At 52.5% G+C, this 27904-nt stretch overlaps 8 protein-coding genes across 8 annotated transcripts; 2 read left to right on the top strand and 6 right to left on the bottom strand.

Annotated features, from left to right (window-relative positions):
* Nucleotides 1-1349: 1349 nt before the first annotated feature.
* On the bottom strand, nucleotides 1350-1964 carry J4E90_007283 (uncharacterized protein; the record flags this gene model as incomplete). The annotated part of the gene is made up of 1 exon (XM_051436823.1): nucleotides 1350-1964. The coding sequence occupies one exon, from the start codon at nucleotides 1962-1964 to the stop codon at nucleotides 1350-1352; it is 615 nt and encodes a 204-aa protein (XP_051289569.1).
* Nucleotides 1965-2546: 582 nt separating this feature from the next.
* Nucleotides 2547-5961, bottom strand: J4E90_007282 (uncharacterized protein; the record flags this gene model as incomplete). The annotated part of the gene is made up of 4 exons (XM_051436822.1): nucleotides 2547-3953; nucleotides 4543-4692; nucleotides 4751-5742; nucleotides 5898-5961. 4 exons carry the CDS (start codon nucleotides 5959-5961, stop codon nucleotides 2547-2549), a joined length of 2613 nt encoding a protein of 870 aa, XP_051289568.1.
* Nucleotides 5962-7698: 1737 nt separating this feature from the next.
* J4E90_007281 (uncharacterized protein) lies at nucleotides 7699-8097 on the top strand (the record flags this gene model as incomplete). Its single annotated transcript, XM_051436821.1, has 1 exon — nucleotides 7699-8097. The coding sequence occupies one exon, from the start codon at nucleotides 7699-7701 to the stop codon at nucleotides 8095-8097; it is 399 nt and encodes a 132-aa protein (XP_051289567.1).
* Nucleotides 8098-8526: 429 nt separating this feature from the next.
* J4E90_007280 (uncharacterized protein) lies at nucleotides 8527-10552 on the bottom strand (the record flags this gene model as incomplete). Its single annotated transcript, XM_051436820.1, has 2 exons — nucleotides 8527-10393; nucleotides 10440-10552. The coding sequence occupies 2 exons, from the start codon at nucleotides 10550-10552 to the stop codon at nucleotides 8527-8529; spliced, it is 1980 nt and encodes a 659-aa protein (XP_051289566.1).
* A 971-nt stretch (nucleotides 10553-11523) lies between these two features.
* J4E90_007279 (uncharacterized protein) lies at nucleotides 11524-12341 on the bottom strand (the record flags this gene model as incomplete). The annotated part of the gene is made up of 3 exons (XM_051436819.1): nucleotides 11524-11724; nucleotides 11782-12015; nucleotides 12066-12341. 3 exons carry the CDS (start codon nucleotides 12339-12341, stop codon nucleotides 11524-11526), a joined length of 711 nt encoding a protein of 236 aa, XP_051289565.1.
* Nucleotides 12342-17391: 5050 nt separating this feature from the next.
* Nucleotides 17392-18882, top strand: J4E90_007278 (uncharacterized protein; the record flags this gene model as incomplete). The annotated part of the gene is made up of 1 exon (XM_051436818.1): nucleotides 17392-18882. One exon carries the CDS (start codon nucleotides 17392-17394, stop codon nucleotides 18880-18882), a length of 1491 nt encoding a protein of 496 aa, XP_051289564.1.
* Nucleotides 18883-19768: 886 nt separating this feature from the next.
* J4E90_007277 (uncharacterized protein) lies at nucleotides 19769-21715 on the bottom strand (the record flags this gene model as incomplete). The annotated part of the gene is made up of 4 exons (XM_051436817.1): nucleotides 19769-20156; nucleotides 20205-21372; nucleotides 21468-21506; nucleotides 21661-21715. 4 exons carry the CDS (start codon nucleotides 21713-21715, stop codon nucleotides 19769-19771), a joined length of 1650 nt encoding a protein of 549 aa, XP_051289563.1.
* Nucleotides 21716-25982: 4267 nt separating this feature from the next.
* On the bottom strand, nucleotides 25983-27510 carry J4E90_007276 (uncharacterized protein; the record flags this gene model as incomplete). The annotated part of the gene is made up of 2 exons (XM_051436816.1): nucleotides 25983-27427; nucleotides 27489-27510. The coding sequence occupies 2 exons, from the start codon at nucleotides 27508-27510 to the stop codon at nucleotides 25983-25985; spliced, it is 1467 nt and encodes a 488-aa protein (XP_051289562.1).
* Nucleotides 27511-27904: the final 394 nt, after the last annotated feature.

Genomic DNA, 27904 nt, shown 5'->3' with positions numbered 1-27904 from the left:
TGATCTTAAAGTAAGGCGCAGTCTTTTGTCAGCGTGAGCGCATGGTGATTATTCCAACTCAATATCTTCAACCGTCCACTCGCCGATTTTATCTCCAGGCTGGATCTCGCTTGAGAAGTGAGCCATGTGTTCGTGTTCGACGAGAGCAGGGATGTATACTGTGCAGATATGCCAGTATCTCCCGCTAGCTTGCCTTCGAACGATGACCAGATGAGAAGATCCAAGTACTCGCCAAATATCATCATCTTCTCTGATGTTGCATGCCGGTATCAGACCGATGTGTTGACTGTTTGTTATGATGCAAGATCTACGATCCAAGCTTCGCAAAACATCTCGAAGTGCGGCCCAAGCAGGCTCGTTACTGTTCTTGAGGGGGGCCAGCAGATCCAGAATGTCCTCTGCTCCATCGCCTAGGATTCGTCTCGCCTGCTCTGGAGTCCTTCCGATTTCCCAAAGATGCGATAGTCCAGCCTAGATAGATTCATGATCATGACTTTGACCGAACATCCTATCGTGAATAGCCCGGGAGAAGTCCCGCGGCAGACCAGTATCAGTGTCCCTAAGGTATGGCAGTATGTATTCACCGAACGACGACTTCCAGAATTCAGCCACAGTCATTTCAGCCACGGGCGTATTTACATCAAAGGCGATGGATTGTCGCACTGAACCCACTTTCATGCCTCGGATACATAATCTCAGATTGCGCATATCGACAGATTCCAAAGAACACTCAGTGTGTTTGAAGTGCTCTGACTCTTGATACACATCCCAATATAGCAATAATCCTTCAGGAGAACGTCCCATCCAATGCTCTGGGATCCACGTTGGATTGGAAGTCTCATCATCTCGAAAGCTCATAAGCAGAAAGTCGAGGTTCTGATGCTGGCTAATGTGGTATGCGGCTGCATCTACCATCACCTGCGCTTCAGTCTTGTTATAATCGACTCTAATTCCTCCTTCTTCGTAGTCTTTAGCCAAGTGCATAAGAGCGTACAAGCGATCTTGACCTCTGGACACTTTCATACCAGAACTAGTGAAAAGGATACCGATAAGCGGATTTCGGTGCCTCCCGTCACCATGAACAGCAAACATCTCGGTGCTAACAGGCCTGGCTAATTGCCCTCTGAACTGGAACAGAGCATTGACGCTCCATTTGCTGATATGGTAACGGAAATTGTTGTCGAGAACGACGTCTATGGCTTCCTGGAAGCTTGCAACAGCTATACCGTTGAAAGTAACGTTCATGCAGTGTAGCATTAGTTTTCGTGCATTAAGAACCTCTTGCTGTTTACCAGCATAAAGACGGCCGCATCAGCTGATATCCTATAATGAGGCAACCGTTAATTCACTTACATCCAAATACGATTCCAGTACCCATTATTAAACATCGGGACCAGAGGATCCCATAAGCTCGACTCATCGCCCAGGCCACGATGTTCCGCATCCGGGATAAGTTTAAAGCTTTTGAGAGCTGCTACAGCCGTACTATTTTCGTCGAGAGATGGTTCATTGATCCAAATCCGTACACAGGAAGCGTTGTGATAGACAGTCCGCATCATCGCAACCTGTTCAGCTCGCTCCTCCAAATTGTCCTGATTAATGCATATCGCATCGATCCATATCCTCAGCGGCTTCAGCTCTGCGAAGTCGCGCAGATATTCCAATGCTCTGGTCAGATTCCACGCGGTCGGTATGGCGCCGCCATCAATAACCACCCGATCGGTCTGCGTCGCATCACCCCACATATACGACAGCGCATCGTACGCGAAGTCACTGTCAACGTTCGCGATGACGAAATTGCCTACGAATGGGTCGGATCGTTGACCAGGCTGGAGTTCGAGGATGCGAATGCAGCGGGGTTCGAGAGGCTCGTAGGGAAAGCGGGGCAGTGGGTCGGCGCTTGCGTCTCCTGAGCGAAGCTGGCAGTAGCGTCGGCCCTCCTCTTCAGAGTTATCGTGAATCATTTCGCAGGGTCGGTGCGATCGAACATGAGAATGGCTCGACGTCGGAGTATAGGATAAGTAGAATGAGTGTTGAAGATGCAAGGAAAAAGATAGCTGGCTTGTCAGCATGTGGGCAGGTGTGCGGGGTCAAGCGAAGCCACGCCTGGCGAGACGAGGCTGAGAGAAAAGCATGAGGAGTTCTCGCGCGCGTAACAAATGTCATATCCGATACATTGACTACAGCGCGCCTTCCAATATAGCTTATGTCAAGTCAACTTTGCGAACACGTGGTCCATAATTGAAGGGCACGGATGACGAATCTCATGGAGACTAGAATGAATTTGTGAGGCACGGATGACGAATCTCATGGAAACTATCTCGCATCATTGTGCCCAAATACGCTGATACAGGTACGGCTCGTGAGGCCATCGACCTCTGGAGTTGCAATACCGACGCGCTCTCAGGATCGTCAATGCCGTCCTCGTCGAGGTTGATATCGAGCACGAATCACTGTAGCGAGACTACAGCCCTGAATATTACCATAAATGAGACTAGATACGGCAGCGATTAGATACATGTGATATCCAATTGACGGGCTACCGACTAGTAGGTAGCCAAACACTCCCAAATACCGGGTTTAGAAAACATCGCCCTGATCGGCATCTCGACCTGGTACTTTCCGTCTGCTGTACTTCTGATCTTTGCGTAACCCTCCTCAGCTATGACCTCACCCTTGTCAAAGTTAGAGTCAGAATCAGACCCCGCCTCATCGTCGCCGTCGACAAATGGAATGTCACTGCTCCCAAACATGCTTCTGGCCAGGGCCTTGAGCGGCGCGTCCTCTTCCACCTTCTTGGCGTCTTTCCCGTGGTACTTCAGTCCCAAGTGTTTGTCGACTATTTCCGTGCCTCTGAGCGAGGAGACTGAGCCGTAATGCTCAAGGAAGAAGTTCCGTCGGCGACAGCGTCCACAGCGTTTTTCGATGTGAGTTTTCTCTTTTAGGCACTTCGCGCGGAGGCCTACCAACAGTAGGTCCATTTCGCGGTCGCGATATACGTCGTTCAAGGAATGGTGATGATGAATTTTCGACAGCACGGCACTTTTATGCATATCTTCAGATTCCCAATTCTCGTAAAAGCCAAACAGCTGACAAGTGTTGCTAGCGATTAGCTGCCAAGCTACCGTCAAGTGATTGCGAGAAAATTGCTGTGCCAGACACTCGTCGCCGACCCAGACCTTGCGGCCTTTATGCGGCTCGTTGTATTCGTGTTTCGAAGGTTTGCGAATGGCTTCCTGGATGCAGGCCCATACTTTTCGAAGCTGTGGTGCGAACTCCGGGTCATCTAAATCAATTTTGCCACGCCTGTCTTCATATTCCGCGGGCAGCTTGAGGACATGCAAGCCTATGCCTGGATGCGGGTCGTACATGAGCGGCTCAAGGATAGGGTCTCCGGCCAGTTCCAATAGAATGTCTTTCCAGATATCTCCGCAGATCATGTACATCGAAATCCAGTCGAAGTACACATTCTGCATCTCGCCTTCTATGAAGAGAGACAAATCACGAAGCAGCACAGGAGAGCCCTCTGCCGGAACATCCTCGAACAGTCGAACGATTCGGCGAGTGTCAATCTCACTTTCAACCCAATCCGGTGATGCGCCCAACTGGCGTGCTAGTTTCCCTTGTTCGGCTTTGTTGCACAGCAAGACATTGAGGTTACCGGCAAGCTCGTCCACGGACTCGTTGGTGTGGTCGCTCCATCCGGTCATCCGATCCTCCAGAACCGGACTTAATATGCTCGTCTTCTGGAACATACGATTTGTGTTTTTCGCCTCGGATTTTCCACGGCCGTTCGCGCGCGGCAGTTTGTTGCCATAAGCAAGGTTGAGTTTGCGATATGCCTCGTCAAGGGACTTAGGTTTCCCGCCGTAGAAGACGTGATTTAGATCTTGGGAGTAGAGGACGTATTCCATGTCAGGCCAAGCAGGATCGTCCGGATAAAGCAGTTTTCCCTAAAGATTTTCGTTAGCATTTTCCTTTAGTCCATGCTACCACCTTATACAAGAAAAAAAATGAACAGGTCTGCAGGCTACATTAAGCTAAAACTTTGCAAAGTAGGTAACCTAACGTTAACGTAGGCTCTAGGCTGTTCAGTTTTTTCCTAGGTTGGCGTGCTACTATGTCTATCGTTGGAAATTCCAGACCATTTGAAGGAAGACAGTCATGGCTTTCTGAATTGTAGGCTCCTATTAACCTTGAAGAGAACCCTAGAACTCGAAGAGAACGATCCGACAAGACTAGCTTACGTACCGCAGTGTATATATGACCCAGGACGCACACAAGGCCACTGAGCTTCTCCGTGTAGAACCCGCAATCATGTAGTTGGAGGTAGAAATCGTACTTGATCAAACCGCAACGTATGGGATTGTACTTGACGGCAGGAATGTCGGCGTGCTCTACAAGCTGGTGATACGCTTGCAGGGTATTATTACACACCTCGCGTTGAAGCCTATATGGAGTGCCGGGTCTATAAAACGTCTTGAATGGGGCCTTCCAATCATAGAACTTCCACCATGTTTCCATCTCATCGCGATGACACACTCGAATGTTATTGAACGGGACATTGTTGCCCTCGCCCTCGCCCATACGATAGTCCATGATGTCCTGGATGTCGAGAAGGGTCTGGATGCCAAAGGTCACCCAGATAGGGATGACTTTGTCTGTGAACATTAATTTCATGCCGCGAGTGACCTGGACAATACACAAAGTCAGTGTGTGAATCATGCAGTTCCCACTGAAAGCCTCTTACTTCATCTTGTGCCCAGAACCGATTCTGGTTTGAGGTGTATACTCGGAATTCTTTGGCAAGTTTGAACGTCCGCATGATGTCCGTGACCGAATCCGCACCAATCGCTTGAAGCTCCTCTTCGTTGGCGTCAAGATACGGGAATTTCTTGACACGATTCACACAGAATCGCAGACCTGTGTAGACGGGCCAGAAACACCAGTTAGCGTGAAGTTTATCGTAATCGTCCTTGTTTGCCTTGACGGTAACATCCGAGGGGACCACTAAGTTCTGAATACTGACACCATCTGGCAACGGTCGGTAATGGTGATACAGGAGCGCAGGGAGGCACCATACAGGAAACTTTGATGCTGGGTATTTCGAGGGACGCTTAAGAAGAAGGTCGAGTTCGCCCTCAGCCCGTCTGACAAGATCTATCGCGGTATTGCTGAGGAGACCCGACAGAATGTAGTCCCGAGTAAAGTCCGTTGATTTGAACCAGGAATCTTGTACCACCTCTTGAATTTCATGGACCCCTTTGAGAAACAGATGTATTGCGAAAAAGAACTCCTCTTCGGCGTCTTCGTCACTCTGCTCGATCTCCGCTGCGACAACCGGCAGTAACTTGGGTTCTGGTTTCACATCCTCTGTTGACAAGGTGTCGGCAGCTTCTTCGACCGGCAGCTTCGTAAATCGATTATGGACACCATCGCTCTTCTCTGGCTTGGTGACTTTGGTGACAGGAGCTAAAGGGCGCAAGATTTCCTGAACTCGTGACAGTATGTTGATGAAGTGATGATGTCCTTCATCTGCAAGTTGATTTGATCCGTAATAAGCTTGTGCCTCTTTTCTAGCTTTGATAACTCTACCAAACACTGTCAGCAGTGGAGATGGTACTTTGACTTTCTTGACTTGTTTTGCGATAGCCTCGGCGATAGGTACGAAGTCAACGGTCCTGATGTGATATTCAGAGGGCTGCTTTTTGGCAGCCTCTTTGGCCTTCTTCCTATCTTTGCCTTTTAGGCGTTAAGACTCTGACGACGCAGACGCCTGTATACTACTGAGACTGAAACCGATCTTTTTTGAGGCTTCCACTAGCCAACCGGCAATGTATGCTTTTGTCGTGTGAGCTGCTTTAACCTGGTGGCTTTAAGCATGGTAAAAGACGCACCTGTATCCTTCTTGTATTGGCGATAGGTCGCCGAGAGAAACCCATGATCCAGAGTCGTCGACATCTTGCAGAAATGAGAGAGCGAAGAGCGCGGGTGGGTAAAGAGTCGTGGAACATCAATGGTTGAAGCTGCTGTTTCGAATGAGCGGAGTAGCGGGACTTCGGATGGACCAAGCGTCAAGTGGAGCTCCCGGCATGCTAATTCGCTCGATCAGTGGATACCAAGGATCCTTCCTGTTTTGGAGCCGGCAATTAGATCAGACGTGCGCGTAGTGGTAGGTGGTTTATCAAATCGGTGATGCTTCTTATTCGAGAGGATTCAATTGCATGAGCGTGGTATGGGTGTCGGAAACTGCAAGTCTTTTCTGCGAAAGGTCGTCGCAGTACCACGAGATGGGCAGGGCCATTGAAGACAAGCCCCCAACTACCTAGACCTTGAAAGCCTTCGGACTTTTCAGAGACAGCAGATGCAACCAGGTCCGAGTGAGCCAAGACCTGGACTTGGTACGGAGTAGACAGAATACTGGAGATGCACTGGACAGAGAACATTGAAGGCTGGCGCCGTTAGCGTGTCCGTGAGGGTGCGGGGTTAGGCGAATCTCGGGCATGCAAGGCAACCTTGGAATGCAGTGAGTAGATGATCGCTACCTTCCTCCAAACACTATGCTCATACGACCCAAATGGATGTGCACATAAAATTATGGAGGTACTCGGACCTGCGTGATGGCCTCGGTGGAGGTTTACATGCCGCGACTTGCCGCAGCTAATTAAAAAAAAAAAAGGCGGCACCTAGGTAGGCACAGGTTACTCTAGGAACTTCTCATTCGCCTTCGACGGAGATCTTTTGACAGGTAGACACATCCCCGAATGCTGTATGCATTGCGTGGTCTGCTCGTCTAGTGGGCGAGCTGCTCGCATCGTTCCGAGGTCTTCATCTACTGGGCAGCGTGGTGTACAACCTGCCCAGGTGTACTCACCTATGTGAGTCTGATCCATCGAGTACTACACACTATCTTAGTGTTTTAAAGCTGACATCTAGGCTTTCACAGATCGGTCACATGTGTCCTATTCACGGAGTAGAATCGGATCGTGTCCAAAGAGTGGCAGCTGAGCACTCAGCCTCCGCATCTTCCCCACATCTCACTAGAGTCTTACCTCACCCGAGAAGCGACTTCTACAGCTATACTTTACGTCATCCATTGTTCAAATCACGGAAAATTCAGAAGTAAGAGCTTCAGAACCAAAATAGAGACGGCTCTTCGGAATTTTGACCCATCATCAAGAGGCTGATAGCTGAGCGGTGGTGGCTGATGTATGCTTAGCTCCGTCGCACACGAGCTGCATCAAACCAGAAGCTGCACGCGTATTACACATCTTGGACTTTGGTATCGGTGTGCTGCTATGTGTGGTAACATCGGCTGGTTGTGTAGACGGTCGCCTGACCGCACCTTTCGCGGTTTTCGTCTCGGCGGACAAGATGCCTCCACCGAACCGAGATATTACGGGAGAACTATCGGATCGATTCCTTGAATTACTCGAAAGCCAACATGAGCTGAGCGCAGTACCATCTCACGAACCTAAGGTCTCCTGAAAGCCACTCTTACGATACTATGTGGAGGCACTGCTGAAGGTGGATGATCATAAGCATCACGAGTAAGACTAGAGACGTGTGAAGTATAAGAAGATGAGCCGTCTTCGCTTTAAACAAAAGCATTTCATCACACAACCGAAACCAGAACAAGCTCTGTCCAACCAGCACTCACTACAACATCCTCCACCATATTGCCAAACAAATCTCACCATGAAGGCCTCAATCATCCTCGCATCCGCTGCGACTCTCTTCGCCTCCGTTCTCGCAGCTCCATCTATCGCCCGCAATACATCCCTCTTCTTCACCGTTCAGCTCGCCAACGAACAGAGCGGTAGGAACGCCAACCGCGATGTCATCGTTGGCAACGGCGCTATAACGCTCGGCCACCTCTTCGGTGATGATTTCGGGCCCCAGGTTTTCGCCACTTCGCTCCAGGCTGTTACCCCGGGTGCTGGCGGAAACAACGTCCAATGCGAAGTCAAGAACCCCAACTACCCTGGACAGACTTTTGCGCTCAACGCATGGAACACTTTTATCGACCTTGATGGGAATCATAACGCTGCTATCCCAACTGACGTTACATCGTTCACCATCGAGTGCAAGGTCTAAACGTCCTCTCGTATACCGCTTAGCAGTATACCGGCGCCGTTTGACGGGGCATACGAAGCGAGGTGTCCAGCGAAAACTTTCCTTTCTTTGTTTGATGTATTTGGAAAGTGATTTGGGTATATTATCTTGGTGTTTAACAGTGGTGTATACATTCCTTCGTCTGTGTTATGGGAAGTAGCAAAGCTTCAATAGCTAATATCACTCGTTTGTGGAGGCACAACGTGGCTCACGCTGACGCACCTTCAAAACAGCGTTGCTGCATACATACGCATGGTCGAGTATGCTGAAGACAGGAAACTAGGTGACACAAGACCCAAAGTTGAGCAAACATACAAAGTCTCATTCAGACCGTCGTACTTCACTATCACAACGCTATGCCAAAAAGACCAAAGTCCAAGAACGCCTTCCTTGCTCTAAGCACATTTTGCCTCACCTACTTGGGCCACGCCCTCTCCCTCTGCCCCGTCCTCCTCTAGCAGCCTTGTAAGGCCTCGGCACGGGTGATCCATCACGTGATCTCTTCTCACCGATACGTGACGAGTATCTTTCCTCTCTCTTCATGTTTTCGCAAGCTTCTTCCTGTTCACGGGTCCCCGTAGAATGATTGTGGACCTCACACCACTGCTGCCGTACTGCCCCATCGCCTCCCGTAGTAAATGGATCGCGAACGTAGCAAATCCCGAAGAGGAGTTTGGCGACTGCGCGGACCCTTGACTTGACACTTGGGTGCGTGTTCATGAACATGTCCCAGCTGCCATAGTGCTGCGTTCCCCAGAGGAAACTGTATAGTATCACTATCCAGCGACAAAGTGGGGCATGCGTTGGGAGGTACTCAAAAGCGCGGACGACGTTTTCTATGCTAGGCAGCTCTCCGGTCTCGTGGTAGTTCGTGTTCTGGAAGCGAAGCAAAACAGTATAAGCCGAGTGGTACTCCTTACGCAGATACGTGACTATGTAAAGAGTGAAGAGGTTCTGGTAGTATTGGTCGACAGTCAAGCGGTGTTTGCCAAACGGCTCGACCCTGCCGTGTTTATCCAAGAGGCTGTACATCGCAAAGATGACGGATTTGACCTTGGGGTTACTGTAATCTTGAAAGAGATTGATCTGCTCAGCGAATTCCATCATATCCAGGCCAGGATCCCCGCTTATTGGAGTATGACCGTTATTCTCTTCATCGTTGAACCGCCTTCCATTGGCCGCCGTCATTCTCGATACTAGCGATCCTGGTGTGGCGTTCATCAATGGTGGCGTATCTACCATTTCACCTCGGTGATGGATGTTCCGTGTATCGAGCCTGAGTGCCGCTGGTCCTGTTGGTGTGCTCGGAGGGGGTTTTACGGCGGCGGGAAGGTCGCAATGTTGATGCCTGAGCCGGCAGTTTTGGCAAGTGTGACCGAAATCTATGTGGGCTAGGTTCCCAAGCTGCGGCAAGTAGACTCTGCACTGATGGCCATATTCCGCACACTGACTGCATCCTCCACCGTCAGCCGCCTTGCCATGGTAATGTTGAATCGCTCGCGCATGAGCGATTTCAAACTTCCGCGCATAAGTCAGACGATCCCAATCGCCTACTGGATAGTGATAACCGAATTCATCATCGGAGGGTGGATCCAAGACGTATGCGGCAAAGTCTTCGATGTGCTTGACCGGGTCTGGTCTAGATGGCGTTGCGGCGTCGCTATCCGTCATTCGCCTTGCGCGCTTTCTGGATATGTTTGGGCCGGCCTTCGATTCCATCAGCGCCCACGGGTATATCTTTCGGAGACTGCTTTCCAGCTCAGGATTCTCGCTAACTTCGGTCTCTTCAACCTCGATGATCATTTGCTTGACTCCTCTGGGCTTCTCTGTCGCATGAGCCTCACGAGCTCTGTCCTCTTCGGCTTTCGTTTTGGGTGTTACTATGGTGACGCCGGGGTAGTCGTCTTGTAACAGTTGGCGCAACTCTGTTGTCAGATCTTCTTCGCTTACAGTGAAGCTGACGTCTTTGACACACGGCGGGATGCTGGACTTCCTGAATGCCTCCCATGGCGGAGTCTGGAGTTCATTATCCGGCTCAGGGAGGTCAGCAGCAGTATCCTGCGTCTGTGAGCCCAGAACAGAGTCGCGGTCATCGATGTGAACACCTTCGTCAACTTCGGCCAAGTCTTTCTTGCGCTGATCAGGCTCCTTTGCCAACTCCTTCAAAAACGCGGCCGAAGCGGCAACGAAGTCCAACACCATATTCTCCGGGCTGATGTCACAGCTTCCCAGCGAATCTCCATTTTCGTCTCTGAGCTGAAGTTCCAGCTTTTGATATCTGAATATGTTAGTTCTGGGGTAGGAAATGTGATGGGTATGCGCACAATCTTGGCTGCTCGCTAGGCGTAATGCTCTGCTCGACAGCGCGAATAGCGCGTATGAATTCGCACTCTTTCGCTGTCAAAGCGAACTGATAGGTTGGCTCAATCACGGCCATGCTGAACGAAAGCGGGCCCTAAGGTGGGGTTGGTTTTGATCCCTGGATGTTGCTTGTCTTAGACTTTGTTGCGCCTAGACGTTGCTTGTTTTAGATTCAGTTGAGTCCTTGATGGACCGCGAAAAATCGTTCTCGCACAACCGAGACCCAACGTGGGGTACGGAGCACCTCAATCTGTTCTACACGAGACACTGAAATTGCCAGTGTAAAACAATGTCTTGCACAGGCCGTCAAACCGTCGGATGTTCCTCGGGCGGTAGAGACAAGCACGTATCGGCAAGTCGCGTCTCTAGGTGCCCGTGGTTGCTTCTGCTGGCTTCCCGCGCCAATCAGGAAGTTTCCGGGACAATCAGTCGTTGACGGAAAAATAATGCTGCATCAGACAGGCGCAAGCTGATGGAGATCTAGCGATAGCATCAGCAGATGCAATGAAGGGGCAAAAGGTTGGGTGAGCTGATGGCCAAAGGGTTGGAACGCGTCTTCGAGAGGAGTTCGCGAACCTTCCGAGGTTTAGCGCGTCCTAATCTTGGTTAAACCGATTGTGCGCCGGCCCCACCACCGTCCCGCAGTGGCCCCCTTGTGTCGCCAACAGACTCGACACCAACATCTTATCAGCCATGTATGCTATCATTACATGAGCGCGCAAAGATACACTTGAGTTGTCTCTTGCATCAGGCTTCGATGCATAATTACAGTGGCTATGCCGCGCCGAGCATCCACTTCGACATTCGCGTGGGAACGGGGTAACAGCACAGCATCCAGCCGTCCCGTAAATAAAGGTAAGCGCGTCTCGATGGAGCATTTCGCAATAAAAACATTGACAAAGAAGTGATGATATGTACAGATGTATCCAAAAAACTTATTTACAAGAAAATATGATCCACACAGCGTCTTTCCATATGTTCACCAATCCAGCTTCAATTCCTTGGACAAAGCTGGACGCTGGACGCTGCCCAAAAAGACGAATCAACTTAGCCAGAGCAGGTGCCAGCCTTCTTGGGCTCGCAGCCACCAGCACAACCAGTGTACATCTGGCACTTAGTCTTCGCATCAGCGCAGACGTTCTTGAGGGTAGCAGTGTCCCCGTAGTTGCTGTTAATACCGGCCAGCTCACCACCGTTGACCGCGGTCACGCCCTCGATGTAGACGTTGCGCTTGCATTGCTTAGAGCACTAGGATCGTGTAAGCGAATGTTCAGGAACCTGATCTCGATGATCGGAATCACTTACGTTTCCGCAAGAGCGGTAGAGCTTGCCGTAATCGTTGACATAGAAGTTGACGATGTTCACAGTTCCACATCCGTTGTGCTGAACGACTTTGTCGGATGCGTGGTAGGCGCCGCCACCGATGATCCAGGACTCCTTTCCAGCCTTGTCTTCTTTGATGGAGATGGCATCCTCGCAAACATCTTCGAACCAAACAAACTCAAGAGTGCAGTGGCCTTGGCAATGCACACCTTCCGCCTAAACATGTCTTAGTAGGGATCTACTTCAGGACTCGACCTGACACTTACCTGGTTCTTACCGATGATCACGTTGCGCAGCGTAGCGCCTTCTTTAAGCAGGAAGACAGCGTCGGCAGCACCGCCCTCAGACTGACCAGAGCAAGCACCGCTACCACGGTCGAATCGGTACCACTGGCCATCGTAGGTTTGACCAGCAGCGACCTCAATGACCTTGCTATTGGTCTTGGTACCAACGGCTTTAGGGACACCTCCAGCGTATCCATTGCATCCAAGGGCAACAGGGAAGAGGGCCGTGGCCGCAGCGAGGATGCCTGCAAACTTCATGGTAAAGGACGGTGTTCGGTTTGAGAAGAAAGTGATCGAAAGCGGAAGCTGGAATAGACGAAATGATAGAAGGAATGCTACTGGAGCCTTGGATATCGGGATGCTTCTGGCTGAAGGATAGAATCTTAACCGGTGGGATGTTCGCCGTTACTTATAGGGAGTTGAACCCCTTCTCTCCGCTCTATCCATAGCACGCTCAGGCAGCTTTGCCACGCCTTCTGCACTGCTAACCTCGCACCCTCAACTCAGGTCGTCTTACCACATTAGGACTCTTCTCCTCAATCTTTCCACGCTCATTCGCGGACTCACGTATCGATCCTGCCGAACGTCTTTCCGCCCGAGTCGCGCCATTGCCAAGACTTGTTACGGAAGCTTGGTGTAGAAGGATGCGCTTTGGAAGCGCACATCGGATAGTACCACGTGGTTTTGGTATGGTGATTGCACAAGTGAAACGCCCAGCAAACTCCGCCGTGCGTTGGCACTTGCATTATTAGGGCGACAGTGACATGCCATAGCGCAATGCTTAGCGCTGCAACCCTCCTCTCATTTCCTCTTCCATCATTACTTCCGCCAACTAGCATTTCGCCGGTTCTGTTCTGTATGTCCGCTCTTGGTTTATTGAGGTACTATCGATAGCGGAAATACCACACGACTTGGTGTTTCCAGAGGGTTACGTTCCCCGCAGTATGACGGAGAATAGCGGAAAGTTGTGCGCTCTGAAGCTGTCCTGGTCACCGATATCAGCAAACCATCACCACTAGCATGCCAGCCTTCCGACTCTGCTACTTAATCTACGGGCAACTGATCACAGTCAAATGCTGGCTTTGACCCTTCCTCCCTAGGGACACCGCACGGATACTGCCTAGAGAACTGGGCTAGCGATGGGAATCCCGCTTGCGGCGGGCCCTGGCAAACTAGGAAACACCGTCAGGAACGGTGTCTTGGTATGCATAAGACAACTCGAACTGTCGTTCATGGGGGCACTGCGAAGGAACCGGCTCTCAACGATTCAAAAATTCACGCTGTTCATTGACGACGTCGCTTAGAATCGGCCTGATGAGCAATACTTTCTCCGCAGCTCATGTTGCACGACTGCGACTGTATGAGAAAGGCCATGACGCAGTAATACGCTGCGGAGATTATTTAGCAAGGGCGCAGGATTCTGATGGGTACCGAAGGATGATGTCCTCCACCTTGTGGATACTGATCAGTAAACAGGTGAGAATTCCAAGACCAGGAGTTTCATGCGTTAATCAGAAGGACTGAAGGGCGTCGGAAAGACCGATCGATTGCAGAGTGGAAGATACATTCTTCGTTAACTCCCGAGGCCGTGCAGTGCACCACGCGATACAAGCCAAGCTCTTTACTCGCAAGGCGCGGGATAGCTACGCTGACTGGTGGACCTCGGGAGTGTTCAAGAAACGTTAATATGGGGTACATACTGGAGTACATGGTGGCGTGCATGCAGAGCGCATCGGCAGTGCGACGGCTTTGAAAACCCCGGATCTCGGAGAAAGCACTGCATCCTTTAGGAGAGGGGATGGTTGGGGTGTATAATTGCTCAGGTGTGGGACAATATGACAGGACGCGCAAGCGATTCCACCAATCAGCGTCATGCACCTCCGCCCTACACAACTCTGCCGTTTACGACCGTCTCTCGCTGGCAGGCACCTTCAACTTGATGCTGAGTTTGCACTTTCCATTGTCATCCAAAGCGCACTTTCCATTGTCATCCAAAGCGCACTTACTCAATTCGTGGGTACCCAACTTGTTGTGAAAAGTGGCTCAGCTTGGGCAGTGGCACAGGTGCGGGCTTTAGCGGGGTCAACGCACCCAAGAACCTCCAGCGACTCTTCTTCATCCTTCTTTCTAAGACATTCGAAGCTGAGATTTGTTCCAATTCCTTCGTCAAAATCACGAGAAAAAGGGTCTTCATCGAAACAAAGCCACAACTAGAGAGGACACCGAGTGAAGGGAGAGACCCCAACCTCACCTCTACAGTCACATGCCCACGACGGTTCATTTTCCGGACGTTTTTCAATGTCTCATGTCAAAGGGTCTTACTAGAGACCCAAACGTGGCGTTGGCCATCGGAAAGGAGGAGATTGAAGGCATCGTTATCCGGTTACCCGTTGTGCCCAGAAACGCACATACACGCCTATTCAAGACCAAATTCCAACCCCAAGCTCGGCGCAAGGGTCAGAGTGCAGCCTTACTTTGTAGGTCCGCAGTATTCCTAACTTTGGTATAGCAGCTTTGGTTCAGGGCCGCATTGAGCCAGGAAACCGTAAGCATCCACCCTCACCCATCCACTATTGGCGACCAGCCTCATTTTCGTGATGTTTGCAGCCGAGTTGTCGCTGTACGCAGCGCGTGGATTAGATACTACCACCAGGGGTTTGAGCGGCATAAAAAAGTGCCTTTGCCCGTGGGTCGTCTTGCGCAGCCTCGACTTTACATTGTACCTTCGCGTTCTGTCGAGACAAGGACGAATCGAGGGACAGCAATCCCATGGTTCGTGAATACCACGCCTTCTACGCACCGCATACCCACAACAACCAATTTCGGAAGTTGTACAGACACGGAGTGCACTTGAACTCTTAACCATGGTACTCATGATGCGGAGTTCAATGGTCATGCAGGATCACCCAGTCAAACAATCTTCTTCTGTGCGCACGTCGATTGTAAGACAACACTCCTCTTTCCACACCTATTGAGACACTGGCCAGGGATTAACACCACAAATATGCCATCCAACTTTACATCATCCCTTTCAAAGTTCGTGCCTGTCTTCTTTGAGAGTCCAGTAGGTCACTGACAGTACACAGTAACCCGGACCATTCAGTATCCAGCCTACGAGAGCTGAGGACGTCGCATATAGCAGCCCTTCCAACTGCATCCCAGGATGAAACATGCTGCATCTGCCTACATCTATACGATCCTTCTCACGAAGCCGTCACTGTGCTCATAACAGGCTGCTACCATCGCTTTGGTCGCAAATGTCTTGCAGACTACCTCGACAGCGAAAGCCCACGTAATAACAGTTGTCCCCAATGTCGACGAGAATGGTACAAACGACCACCTGCCTGGACGGCGCCACGAGACGTCAATGTCACGGAGAGTTTGCTAGGTTTGACCTTACCACAAGAGCCGGCGCTAGTCGAATCACGAGCGAGAGCTCATCGAACGCGAAACATCTTGGAGCAAGAACGGGCGTCGAACAACGGAGTCATCAGTAGTCATTTGGATGAGATCTTTCGAAGACTGGACATGATTCAGAACATCAGTAGCGAGCAGCACACTTCCACGGCAGATACGCGCGTGCGTCTTCAAGCGATTGTGCGCCGCGCCTCGAGAATTCACCGAGAACTTCAGTCTGCATATGAGAGCAGTAGAGGGCCGCAGACATCATTGAACGAGCGTGAAGCATTGTTAAGACGTCGGGAAAGAGAGTTAGAGCAACGTGAGAGTGAGATCAGGCGGCAAGACAGAGTCACTAGGGAACTTGACTTCCTCAGACGAATGGACTTGGGAAGGAGACTTGGACCCGGGCTTTGCGATGCCCAGTACTCTATGGCGAGCAGCGCAGATACTAGGGTGACATCTTCACCTACGGTTCCTACGCCAGATGAGAGCCCAGAAACCGCCAACGCGTCTGCAAACACTAGGGAGGATGCTCACCAGCCACCTGCATCACCACAATCCGAAGACCCGATAAGCGCTCGTCAATACAACGCGTACTTACAGCACATCAGTCTGTCAAACGACGACCCGCGCATAATTCTGGAAAATCGAGATTCTTCTACACCCGGTATCATACCGCCTGTCACACGTGCAGAAAGAGATGAGCCTGTCGCATCCGGAGGCGACGTGTGGACACGATCATACGAGTTGACAAACCGGCCCCACCGCAGATTTCATGGCATTGACCATACCGAAGCTTTTGAACGAATGGCCAGCGCCTTGGAAAACTATTGTGAAAGCTTAAATCCTGGGTCGACACAACCAGCTACCGCCCCCACATCAACGCCTCCCCCGGTATCTCTTCGACAGCCGCGACTTCGCACGAGGCCTGATACCGTTTCGAATAGACAAGAAGTGCCGGTAGATGCCGGGCCTTTTGTATCTCTCGATCCACGCAGAAATGCTGGCTACTGGCCGACGAGACTGAACTGAAGGGCGGCTTCACAAGTTGCGCGTTAGACTGCATAGCGCAACTACGCTGAGTGGAAACGAAGATTGAAGCTTTGGCAGTATTTATCGTGATAGGACTATATTCAGTGACGTCGCACGACGAACGGGAGAACGGAGCGTCGTCGGAGAAATACTCCACTTACTGTCGGTGTGGGTTCTCAATCGGCAGAGGCTATGTCTTAAATCCTGGGTACATGTGTACAATAGCTTCTGTACTAGTCACTTCTCAAATTATAATACATGTAAGCAGTAATGCGACATGATTTCCAACTGACTGCAGTGACGGGCAGGAAGATCCCACCTGGGCACGCTGCATGCCGATTTGCGCAAGCTTCAAAAAGACTTTATTGCGCAAGTTTCGATTGCTTTCCTATTGTATGTTGCTAGCAATGACGAGGATTTGTGAGCTCGTCTCCGTATTCAACCAAGGTACAATAGACAATGGTATACAAACTTTTCATCGGCCAGTCAAAGCGTCCACACAACTCACCTTCACTACATGAATTTTCTGCCAACAATGACGTTTTCTCCTCGCTCACTTACTATTGTCTCTTGCTCTCAATAGCGCCAAGCTTTGTTACAGCCAAAGTCTTTTCTGATAACTCTAACTCTACTTCCTACTCTTTACTCTTTACTCCTTACTCTCTACTACCTACACACATCGCGCAAGTCACGTACACGGAACGAAAACCAAACCTCTACCATGGCGCATCGGAGTGAGAGCTCCCGTCGTCAGTACCGACTCAGCAGTACGTCTCCACCCTTTGGAGGCTCTGCATTCCCACCCAATCCCTTCGATCTCTCCGCCACTCCTCCAGCCCAATCTCTCCCAAACAACACCCAGCAACAATCCACGATGAGCGCTGCATTCTTCATCCGCGACCACACAACCGCAGACGACACCATCTCCAGTCACGATGAGTGCTCTATCTGCCTCGACGCCTACACAAGTGAAGGGTGTCTCCGCATCACCGGCATCCCCCGTTGCAACCATCACATCGGCGCCAGCTGCCTTGACCGCATGCTGCGCAGCAACCCCGACGAAGAGAAGAAGTGTCCCCTGTGCCGCGCAGTCTGGATTCCCGCGCACGTTCTGCCTTTCCCTCCGCGCAACCAGAGTCTGGGTACCTCACGGCGTATGGCAAACATGTTCGCAGGCGTCGACGGTATCGGTGCGGATATCGCTGGTAATGAGTTGATTGGCGCTGGCGCCATCTCACCTCTACCATTCAGTACACCCTCATCGCCGGACCTTACACCCGCATCACCAGCATACGCGCCCACATCGCCGGTATACACACCCACATCCCCTACATTCCCAGCAAACCCGATATCCCCGACGTTTTCACCCACCTCACCAGGATACTCTCCCACAACTCCCACGTTCCCGACATCCCCGACATACACGCCTTCCACCCCACCACCCCACGGCAGCCCAGTCCCACCCTGGCGCGAAGAGCCCGAGGCTGCTCCAGCGCAGAACCAGCAGCTCAACCCCATCGTCATCGACTCTGATTCCGACGACGACGCAGGCTACGCCGTCCAGTTCCAAAACTTCGAGAACTTCAGACGCGATGTCGCTGATATACGGAGTCGAGCAAGAGAGACGCGCGGGCTGAGGAGTATTAGAAAGAGACGGGCCGCTACTGCTGCTGAGAGGGAGCGTGTCAACGCCAGGAATGAGGGACGCGGTGGTGCCGATTCGAGTGGTAACAGTGAGAACGCTGCTGCGAATGGTGGGACTGGTACCACCAGGTCTCGCGCGTTGAACCGTCTTCTGGGTAACGGGAGGCACCCATTTCAGCCTTCTGAGCACACCGCTAGCGCTGGCGCTAGCGCGTCTCCTGCTCCCATGAACGAGGTGTTGGAACAGCGCAGCCCACCGCAGGAGCGACGTCTAGGAAGCGAGCTACGCCGTGGAAGGAAGTTCGAGCAATCCGCCTCGCGAACTGCTGATCACGCGAGCGCCCGTCGTCGTCGAGCCCCAACACCATACAGACAGACCCCGAGTCCAAACAACCCAGACAGGCCGGTAGATGTAGACCTCACCGCAGATGAGCCCATCGAACCCCCCGCTATTCAGTCAGGTTCTGCGCGCGAAGCAGTTCGCAGCAGACATCTCGATCAACGCGAAGCGTCCTTGTCTCGACGCGAGCAGGTGCTTATTACTCGGCAGTTAGCGTTGGTGAGGCAGGAGGAAGCGGTTCAGGCGCGGGAGGAAGCGGCTCAGACCCAAGAGGACAGAGCATTCGAGAAGATGATGTTGTTGATGAGGCAGAGAGAGGAGGTGGAGGAGATGGGTAAGAGGCACAGGAAGGAGTATGAGCGAATTGTACACCGAGACTAGTGAGAGGAGGACATCATGACAAACGTCAGACTGTAGATGATCTCACGGTATGGGAAACCAGGCTTGGTCCCAATGAAGCAACGAATGAAAACATTGAAATTGAACTCTTAATTGCTTGTGGTATACATACGAATCCCACTTCGTCGAGCCATACTTATACACCGACACGCATGCCGACAGGTATTCCCATTTCCTTTCTCTACGCCATAATCCCTGTTGTTATCGTAGACTCGAGAAACAAACGTCGGGACAAAGCTCTTGCGTTCAGAATACACCACCGGAAAGGAAAGGAAGGCTCGAAGCCAAGCATCCCGAACGCCGAGCGCAGCTCTAGACTGGCGCGCTACAGTAATAACAAAGAACGAAGAAAACGACCCGGTGTATAATCGCCGTTGAAACGCCAGTGAAATGTTGCCCTCGCACACACCGTATATACACACAAACGGCGGACAGGTTACTGAAGGAAATGGATGAAGAAAGTCGTCATCGCCGACGAGGAATAATCGTGTTCGCGTGCATGAGGTGCGTAGCCAGCCCCATGATTCCCTGCCGTTCCACCCACCCAGCCCGAGAGGGAAAAGTCGAAATTTAGTTTTGGTAACCCGAGTTGCAATCCCCTGGGTGTGAGGATGCAATAATGACGTAACGCCAAGCGCCGTCCATGCGTTGTGACAGAGACGACGATGCGTCAAGGAGTAGGAGAGGAAGGAGAAGGTTGGGTAGATTACAAGGTCGTACGGGTAGAGCATCGTGATCGTCGGAGCTGCGCATGCCCCACGCTTTGCGTCATTGCCATGATGCAGAGTCATGACAATGGCGGTGTACACGTGTAACATGGTCAGGCAGCTTGTTTACTCCCAGTTACCTGACAACGTGAGTGACTGTCTCAGTACTTGGAAGGATACCGCCCGTTCTCTTGATCGTCGGGGCTGGAGTTCCTTTGGGGTTGGTATACGAACCGGTTCATCATCTGGCCTTGCTGCATCGGCATCATGTGTACGCCGTTGGGTTGCATCTGGGCGATGCCATATGGGTTTTGATGGCTAATATCGCTGCCGAGGAAGTTGTTCATAGCGGCGCCATGGAGGCCCTGAGCCTGCGACACTGGGCAGTCCTTGTGAGCTAGAAGAAGAGTCTTGAGGTTAACGATCTCTTCGCGAAGCTGAGTGACGGTAGCAGAGAGCGCGTCGTTCTCTGTACTAAAAAGTTCGACTTTAGCTTGGAGGTTGGCCAACCATTGCTTCTTGCGCTGTCGGCACTTGAGGGCAGCGACCCTGATACACGTTAGTAGCTTGAAGTTGGGATGGAGAGAAAAGACATACCTATTGCGCTCGAGGAAGTTCTTGCGCTTCTCCTCGTCGGTCATCTTGCGGCCCTTGCTGTCGTACTCCTCCTCCTTGATGTTGTTCTCGTCATCAGAGTCGCCGTCGTCCATGTCGTCGCCCATGGGCTGGTTGGCGTTGCTCTTCTTTCTTGAGTTCTTGGGGCCGTCTTCAGCTTTGCGCTTGTTTCCGGCAGCTTGTTTGCCATTAGCGGCGCCCTTCTTCGCACGTGACCGTGTACCAGTCTTGTTTTGCTCACTCTGGCCGCTCTCTGAGAAGTCACCGGTCTCTGCAGATTGAACGCTATTGATGGAACCCTTGGTGTCACGGCGGCCATGGTTGGCGTTGACGGGTTGGACGGGCATGTGCCCGGCATTCATCGATTGCTGTTGGGGAGCCATCGAGTAGGGTGGCTGGTTGTTGCGTGCAGCGCCGTTTTGGCTGGCAAAGGACAGCAGGTCGTTAGCGGCACTGCTGACGTCATGGTTTGGATATGGCTCGTTCTGGGCGCGCTGTTGTGGCTGCTGCGCCTGCTGGTAGTTGTTGTTAGGGCGGTCCATTCCTGCGGTCGCGGCTTCGGGCTGCGACGTGGGCGCGCTGGAGGTGGCTTTGTTGTTGTTAGCTTGGTGTTGAGCAGCGGCGCGCAGAGCAGACTGCTGGAAGTCGGCAGTACCAGGTGTTACGCCAGCACTTTGAAGATTGAAGATGGCTTGGGTGTTCGGGCTAGGAGCTGGGAACATGGAACCACCGCCGCCAGGAGTAAGGCCGGTGCGGAGAGAGGATTCGTTCGGGGTTGGGAAGCCTCGGAATGACTCGCTAAAATAATCTGTCTGTCCAGTCGGCCCGCTCAGCATAGCAGGGCTCAAGGGTCCTGCGCGTAAGCCCTGCCACCCCGGTGTGATGCCCGGTAGGGGTGATGGTGACGTAATGTTCGCAACGGGCGGAAGAATAGGTCGGCCTCCAGGTGTCTGTAGGTTGCCAGACTCGCCGCCAAAGGACTGCTCGAAGACGTTTGGCTCGAGCGAGAAGGGGTTGTGGACGGTGTTGAAGTAGTCGGGAGTATCGCCAGTGGTCGAGGGCGCGGGCTTTGGTGGAGGCGCCAACGGCTGGGCATTGGTGGTTGCGGGTTTGGCAGCGTCTGCGTTGGTGGCCGCTTCCGTGGTCGCAGCTGGCGGTGGGTTAGCATCGTGTGCTGGTGGACGACGAGATGGATGCAAAGCGACAGTTGACAGTCGACGGTGATGTTGGGACGGGACTACTTACGCTGTACCTTGGGCGAAGACTCGGCCTTTACTGGCTCAGCTGATCACGGTGTTAGTAATGCTTGCATGTGCGATGATGTGACGGCGAGGATGACGACGATGCATGCGCGCGCGACGCAGGCAGGGAAAGGGGAGGCATGGGAAGCAGCAGCGGTGAGGTCTTCACGGGGCAGCAGCGACGGGGGCATACACACCTTCAGTCTTGGTGACGGTAGGAAGAGATGTTTTGCTGTCCTTGGGAGAGGACATCTTGGAGGACGGGGAGGAGGTTCGAGCGGTTTGGGTTGCGGCTGCCATACTTTGGGGTGGTGACGTAGGGGTGGTGTCCTGGTCGATCGCTTGTGGTACCGGGCCTTGACCTCTCTTCGCTCGCTCGCTCACACGCACGCGATTCGGCTTCTCTCGACGGTTTTGGGCGCACACGGGCGACTCGAGCACAATAGCACCTGTGCTGTTCGGCGGAGCTGTCAGCGCACGGAATTACAGGTGCAGGCACGATGCGACGGGCTGGGTGCAGGCAGACAGACGGGCGCAAAGGGCTGTCGCAGACGCTGGGAACGTGGCAAAGTCGGCAGCGCAGATAACAACAGCGGCGGCAGCGGCAGGGCAGGGCAGGGCGACACGACTACGTACCTCAGCAAAAGGAATCGAGCGCGGCAGATGCGGGGTCGAGCCGTCTCAATCCGATGAATATCGATATTGTTGACCGCCGGCTCTGTCGTCGCAAAGCTGGTGTCTGCTTGTCAAAACCAATAGTGACGTCAAGCCCCTGTGGTGACGCTCGCAGCCGTCGCAGTCTCTAGACCTACACTCGCGCTGACTCTGCACGACTCTAGGCAATCCGGGGCTGTGGAAGCGCGTGATGGATGTTCCTGATCTCAATGAGGCTCAAACCGGCGTTGACGGGGATTGTGCTCGTGGTGACGATGACAGTGAGGCGTTCGGCGATGAGGTCAGAGGACAGGACGAGCGAGCAATTTCTGGGAGTGACGCAGCTGTGCCAAGCGCATAACGTGATTTCTTGGGTTCGTAATCAAACCCGGCCGCTAGTCCTGTCTGAGGGCCAATCACTGCAGTCGAGGCCCCACCGCCTTCGCTGGACCGCCGATCTGCCGCCCCTTTTGGCTCGCCTGCCACGAGACGCTTTCCGGCACTGGTCCCGTCGAAGCACCCCAGCCTTCCATTCACTGCAAGGACTATTCCCGCCCACCGCATTTTCCTCTCCTCCAGCACGCTGCGATAAGACACGCTGAGGAGTTTGATAATGCATCGTTCACAATGACAGCATCGACGCCTGCTACCACTCCCATCCCTGCCTCTCCACCCGCATGGAAGGAACCTCGAAGCTACTGGAGCCGACACTCTGCAACGGCCAGCGGATCTGATTCTGCCAGGTGCCGGTCCCGTTCCAGACCTCGATTCACGCATGTTTCGCCGATCTACATCGTCTACTCGCATCGGCAAAGTACCAGCCCTCGCGCGGACTTTGCAACCGCTGTACCAATCACACCATGCCAAAGTTTCATCGCCTTCTTTTTCCCGATGCTCATCGAGATCGTGATGTCCATGTTGCATAATGCAACAAGCGTGGAATACAGGAGTCGGATGTTTGGCATTCTGTAATCAACAAGTGGGTGGGTGGCAGGGCGATGCCAGCCTCCACACCCTAAAGACGTATCACGAACGTTAGGGACGACGGCTATTCCGCTTCCCCGTACCTTCCTGCTTCTTGCTGCTTGGTCGCATGGGTCTGGCTTATGCGAGCGACCAACTATCCGCACGTAGCGCATGAGCGTGCAGCAGGTGTAGAGCAAAGCTTAATTGTGACGTAGTTATTGACCTTTGATCTCCACTGGCGTACAACATTGCTGTAGAGCCATCTAGTGTCGCCAGACTTGCAAATTGAGGGATACACTTCTGCTTCTTCACCATCAGAGGTGTTTTGCCTAGCTTCCATTTGAAACTCACACTATTGGTGATGCTTTTGATCGCTACTACGACACCAATCGGATGCAACTCCATCTACACCGGAACATGCTTTTACTTCCAACAACGCATGGAATTTCATAGCTTCTGATATTGTCAAATAGATTTGAATACCCTGATAGCTCGGGGTGTAGTTGAAACGATATGGAAGGATAAGTAAATTTGATCGAAGGCAAATCAACTTCCACGTACATGACAGGTCGAAATACTCGATGTGGAAGGGGTCTTCTTTTCTACGGAAGGGACATGTGCAGACAAAAATGTAATTCTGCAAACACATGAAGCAATAGCCAAACACTTCTTGCTTTAGCTTAATAATTAGAGAACGACGGATGAGATGTGCAGCAGTTTAAGGTATGGCGTAGCATACAATAGATAATCCTTCACTCTTTCTATGAAAGATAATGTTAAGGAATTATTCTACAACCACCAAGACATTGTGTACACCTATTCTGTTTCAGGTACTCAGATAGGTAGGCGGGATACTCATCAAATTTGGAGAATTATGTTTTAGTGATACCTAAGGCAGCTTACATTCAGAGATTAAAACAAAAGCTAAACAACCACCAAGACGTACACAGCCCAATAAACCGAATATCAGCGTTCTCAAATTGCTGCAACGTTGACCTATTTAGGCATACCTATGCGGATAGAGTAGCGATTCTGTAAGTTCTCGCACACGGAAATGTCGCGACATAATGGAGACAAGATACATGACACCGGTCATATGAACTCACCCATTAGGACCTGAGTGCGAGGACTGCATAGCGACCAAGATCTGGAGTGTGCACAAGAGCAGAAGAAAACCTTAGAAAGTACCTAACATGTATTACAAATGACCAAAAGGCAGAAGATGTCTTTTGCTAGAACAGTACGAATTACGTATGAGCCATCAAAAGCAGATTACACATCATCAAAGTTACAATAACACGTTCGGTTCGGGACGTCGTCGAGTTTAGGTACGCGGCGTCCGGCGCGTAGTACAGCATCGGAGAGCTCCGAAGTGGGCTGGAGGGGTAGCTACCGCGTACAACAGCAGGAAGGTACCGCAAGTCTCTCTTCACGCAATTATCATATCTACACTCACAAACACTCTTTCTGTTTAACCTTCCCAGATCTAGACATCATTGACCAAAAGACCTTACCTCATAAACACTACCCGCACACCCGCACACCTTTGCAACCGCATGTCCACCACGCACCGCATGTCCACCCTCACAAACCACCTCTCATCACCCACAACCTCCACCGCAAAGATGTCCGGCCCCGAGAAGAAACCCCCAATAACCTGTCACGTCCTCGACACAACCCTCGGGCGCCCCGGCCCCAACATTCCCGTAACCCTCACCCTGCACCACACAACCACCACGAGCACCGCCTCGACCCCCAAATTCACCGGCCTCACAAACGCCGACGGCCGCGTGACCGCCTGGACACCCAGCACGCCCTTCTCCTCCGCGAGTCTAGAAGAAGTATTTGCGCAAGAGGGTGATCAAAAGTACAGTTTGACATTTGATACTGAGCGCTTCTTTGGGGAGAGGGGGATGAAGACGTTTTTCCCGGAGGTGGAAGTCAAGTTTCTTGTGAGGCAGGAGGCGAAGGGCGAGCATTATCATGTGCCGGTGTTGTTGGGGCCGTTTGGGTATACGACGTATCGGGGGAGTTGAAGAGTTGGATGGATGGATAGGTGGGACGTGGAATGGGAATGGATGTGGATGGAGAGGAGGAATGGGTTGGAAGTCAAGGTAATTACATCTTGACGGTTTGTCAATCTCGAGTCCAGGACATCGGTGTCACTATTCTGTCTTCGAGGTACAGCGGGAACCTGCATTCAGTGTGCTTCCATCTCCCAACGGTTGGGCAGCACAAAGTGCGACAGTGTACATGAGAAGAGATTCGCGTAGAACACGCGCACCAATACTCTGGGTCGGTTCGTCTCACAGTGCGGCTACGACACGGCTGCCTGTGCACTCGATACATGCCAGTGCGTGCTATATCGAGAACACGTTGAAACCCGCAAGGAGTCCAAGCTCCATTGCGACTGTCTACACTCACGTCACTCAAGCACAACGTACAAGTTCAATGATGATGGTGATGTGGTATCAATTCTTCATTCGCACCTATCTCCCCTCTCATCCCAGCCCATCCATATCACCTAGCTTCGGGCGCTCCCTGGCTCGCTCGCTCAGCGCTCGAATACATACATACAGGAATATAAAAACCGTGCGGTGGTCATCGCACCACGTCCGTCAGAGCTAGACGTTAAGTTGAAAAGATCAGAATCAGATCGTGACAGAATAAAAGATGCTTGGATATCAATGAACGAAAAACACGCAAAGTGTGACTAATGCATCCGAGATGCCAGATCTCGGCCGTCGTAATGCCTAGATCCAGAGAAGAGAAGTGGAAAGGAAATGGTGTGGGTGCCGCAGTGGCTGGATATCTTCGCAGATTCAACATAGATGGTGCCCAGTTCGCTGAAGCTGGGTAAAGTAGACGCCTTTGAAATCAGCGACATAGAATTCATCATTTACAACCCGCTCTTGTGGTTGTCGGAGAACGGGCTCTGGTCCCTTCTGTTGGAGACTGTGCTGCCGCGTTTTGACGCTGATGACTCCTCTACAATGGGCGTCATCGGGGTGCGAAGGCCAAGCGAGGTATCGTATGAAGTGATGCGGGAGGACATAATGGGTCGTGGTGGTTCGAGTGACGAGCTATCTGCGAAAGGACTTCGGTCCATGGTAGGCGTGCTGTCCCGGGAATCAGGGTATGGTGAGCCGCGGTCGCTGCCCGAGTTGCTACGAAGTAGTGTTTGTCGTGCGCGTACGTGGTCATCGTCGGATTCGTCCCCAGAGTCGGATGCTAAGCTTCCTCTTCGTGCGCGCGAGTGGGCAGCACCGTCATCTGATGAGGCGGTAGAGTAGCCGGTGAGTGGGCGCGCAGAGGGTACGAGGACTTCGGGTGTGTTGACGAGTGTTCGGTCTGCGCTTGTTGTTGAGTTTGAGGAGCTCTTGGGTGGTGTCATGTCGGAGCTCTTCTTCTTGGTGATGTTGAGGGCACGGACAGGGCCAAGTTGTGCGGTGCTTCGGACGGAGTTTGCGGGGCTGATGCCAGGCATGTGAATGCGGATGGGCTTCACAGTGTGCTTGGGGTCGATTGAAGGTACAGGTGGTGTCTCCATGCTGGGTGTCTCTGCCGGGCTGTTGGTCGCAGTCGACTTGACGCTGACGACAGCTGCCTTTCCGCGTACGATGGTCTGAGCCGGGAGAGGAGATACAATGGCGTTTTGTCGGTACATGGTCGATGCAACGCTGCCTCGTTGGGCGAGACTGGGGGCGATGCTTGTGCGGCCGGCGGTGCTGGAAGACATCATGGAGTCGCGGAAGTCGGGAACGAAGAAGTGCTGGTCGGCGGTCGAGTACGGGGTGCTCATGCCAGACGAAGGCGACATGGCAGGAATCGGAGGCACGGGAGGGACAAGCAGGTCGGGCGATCCGGGGCCTGAGCGGTTCGTGACGCCGGGGATGTAGGCGATCTGGATGATGTTGGAGGCGCGGGTGAGGACGGACGAGGCCATCGAAGCAACGGTATGTGTGGACGCGCGCGCGCTCCGCCGTGACTGGAAGTCGTTCTCGGCCTTCTCTTGCGCCGTCATGTCGACATCCTGCCATTCGCTCCTCTGGGATATGGGCCGCCTCTTTCCCTTTAGGCAGTACTTCCATACGATGAATGTGAGAATGGCGATGAAGGCGATTCCGCCGATGACTCCTCCGGCAATGGCACCGACGTTTGGCTTGCTAGCGGGAGCATCGCCTGCCGTGGGGTCGGGCTGGCAGCCGACGGAGGCGCACTGGTCGCATGTTCGTGAGTTCTGGACGCAGACCTCGTTGGATCTGCATTTGATGCCCTCGCAGGACAGTGCAGCCGTTTCACATGCGACGCATCGCTTTTCTATCCGGAAGACATTCTCAGCGTCTGGCATCGTGTTAGCGGGCTGTCATGTGCAGTCACGTCGCTGCAGGGTCGCAGATCGTACCTCTGAGCGCACGGATGGACATGGCAACGGTGGATGGGGTGGTTAGGGGATCAGCAACCCCAGGTGAAGAAGCAACGAGGGCCAGCTGTCAGCTATGGGCGCACCCGGTGGTGTGCGACGCGGATAGTGAGGGAGTCGTACGGCGGAAATAGCACGGTGCGACGGTTTTGAGCGGTTCGAGGTGCCTGGTGACGGGGACAAAGAAAGCAGGCGAGAATAGGCGGCGCTACGGAGAATGGGAAGGTGCGAAGGGTGGCGGGCGAAATCAAGTAGGGCGGCGCGAAGGGTGGTAACGAGTGACTGGGAACAAAGGCGACGCAACAAAGAAGCAAAAGCGGTGATGCGGCGCAAAGGTGGTGAGGAACCTGAGGACGAGGGCGCAGTAGCGTGGTCAGATGGGCGTGAGCGTGGCTCTT

Source organism: Alternaria incomplexa (assembly GCF_024043165.1).
Source record: "Alternaria incomplexa strain BMP 0042 chromosome Unknown scaffold_10, whole genome shotgun sequence".
Taxonomy (NCBI): domain Eukaryota; kingdom Fungi; phylum Ascomycota; class Dothideomycetes; order Pleosporales; family Pleosporaceae; genus Alternaria; species Alternaria incomplexa.
This window is presented reverse-complemented; position numbering and strand designations above follow the sequence as displayed.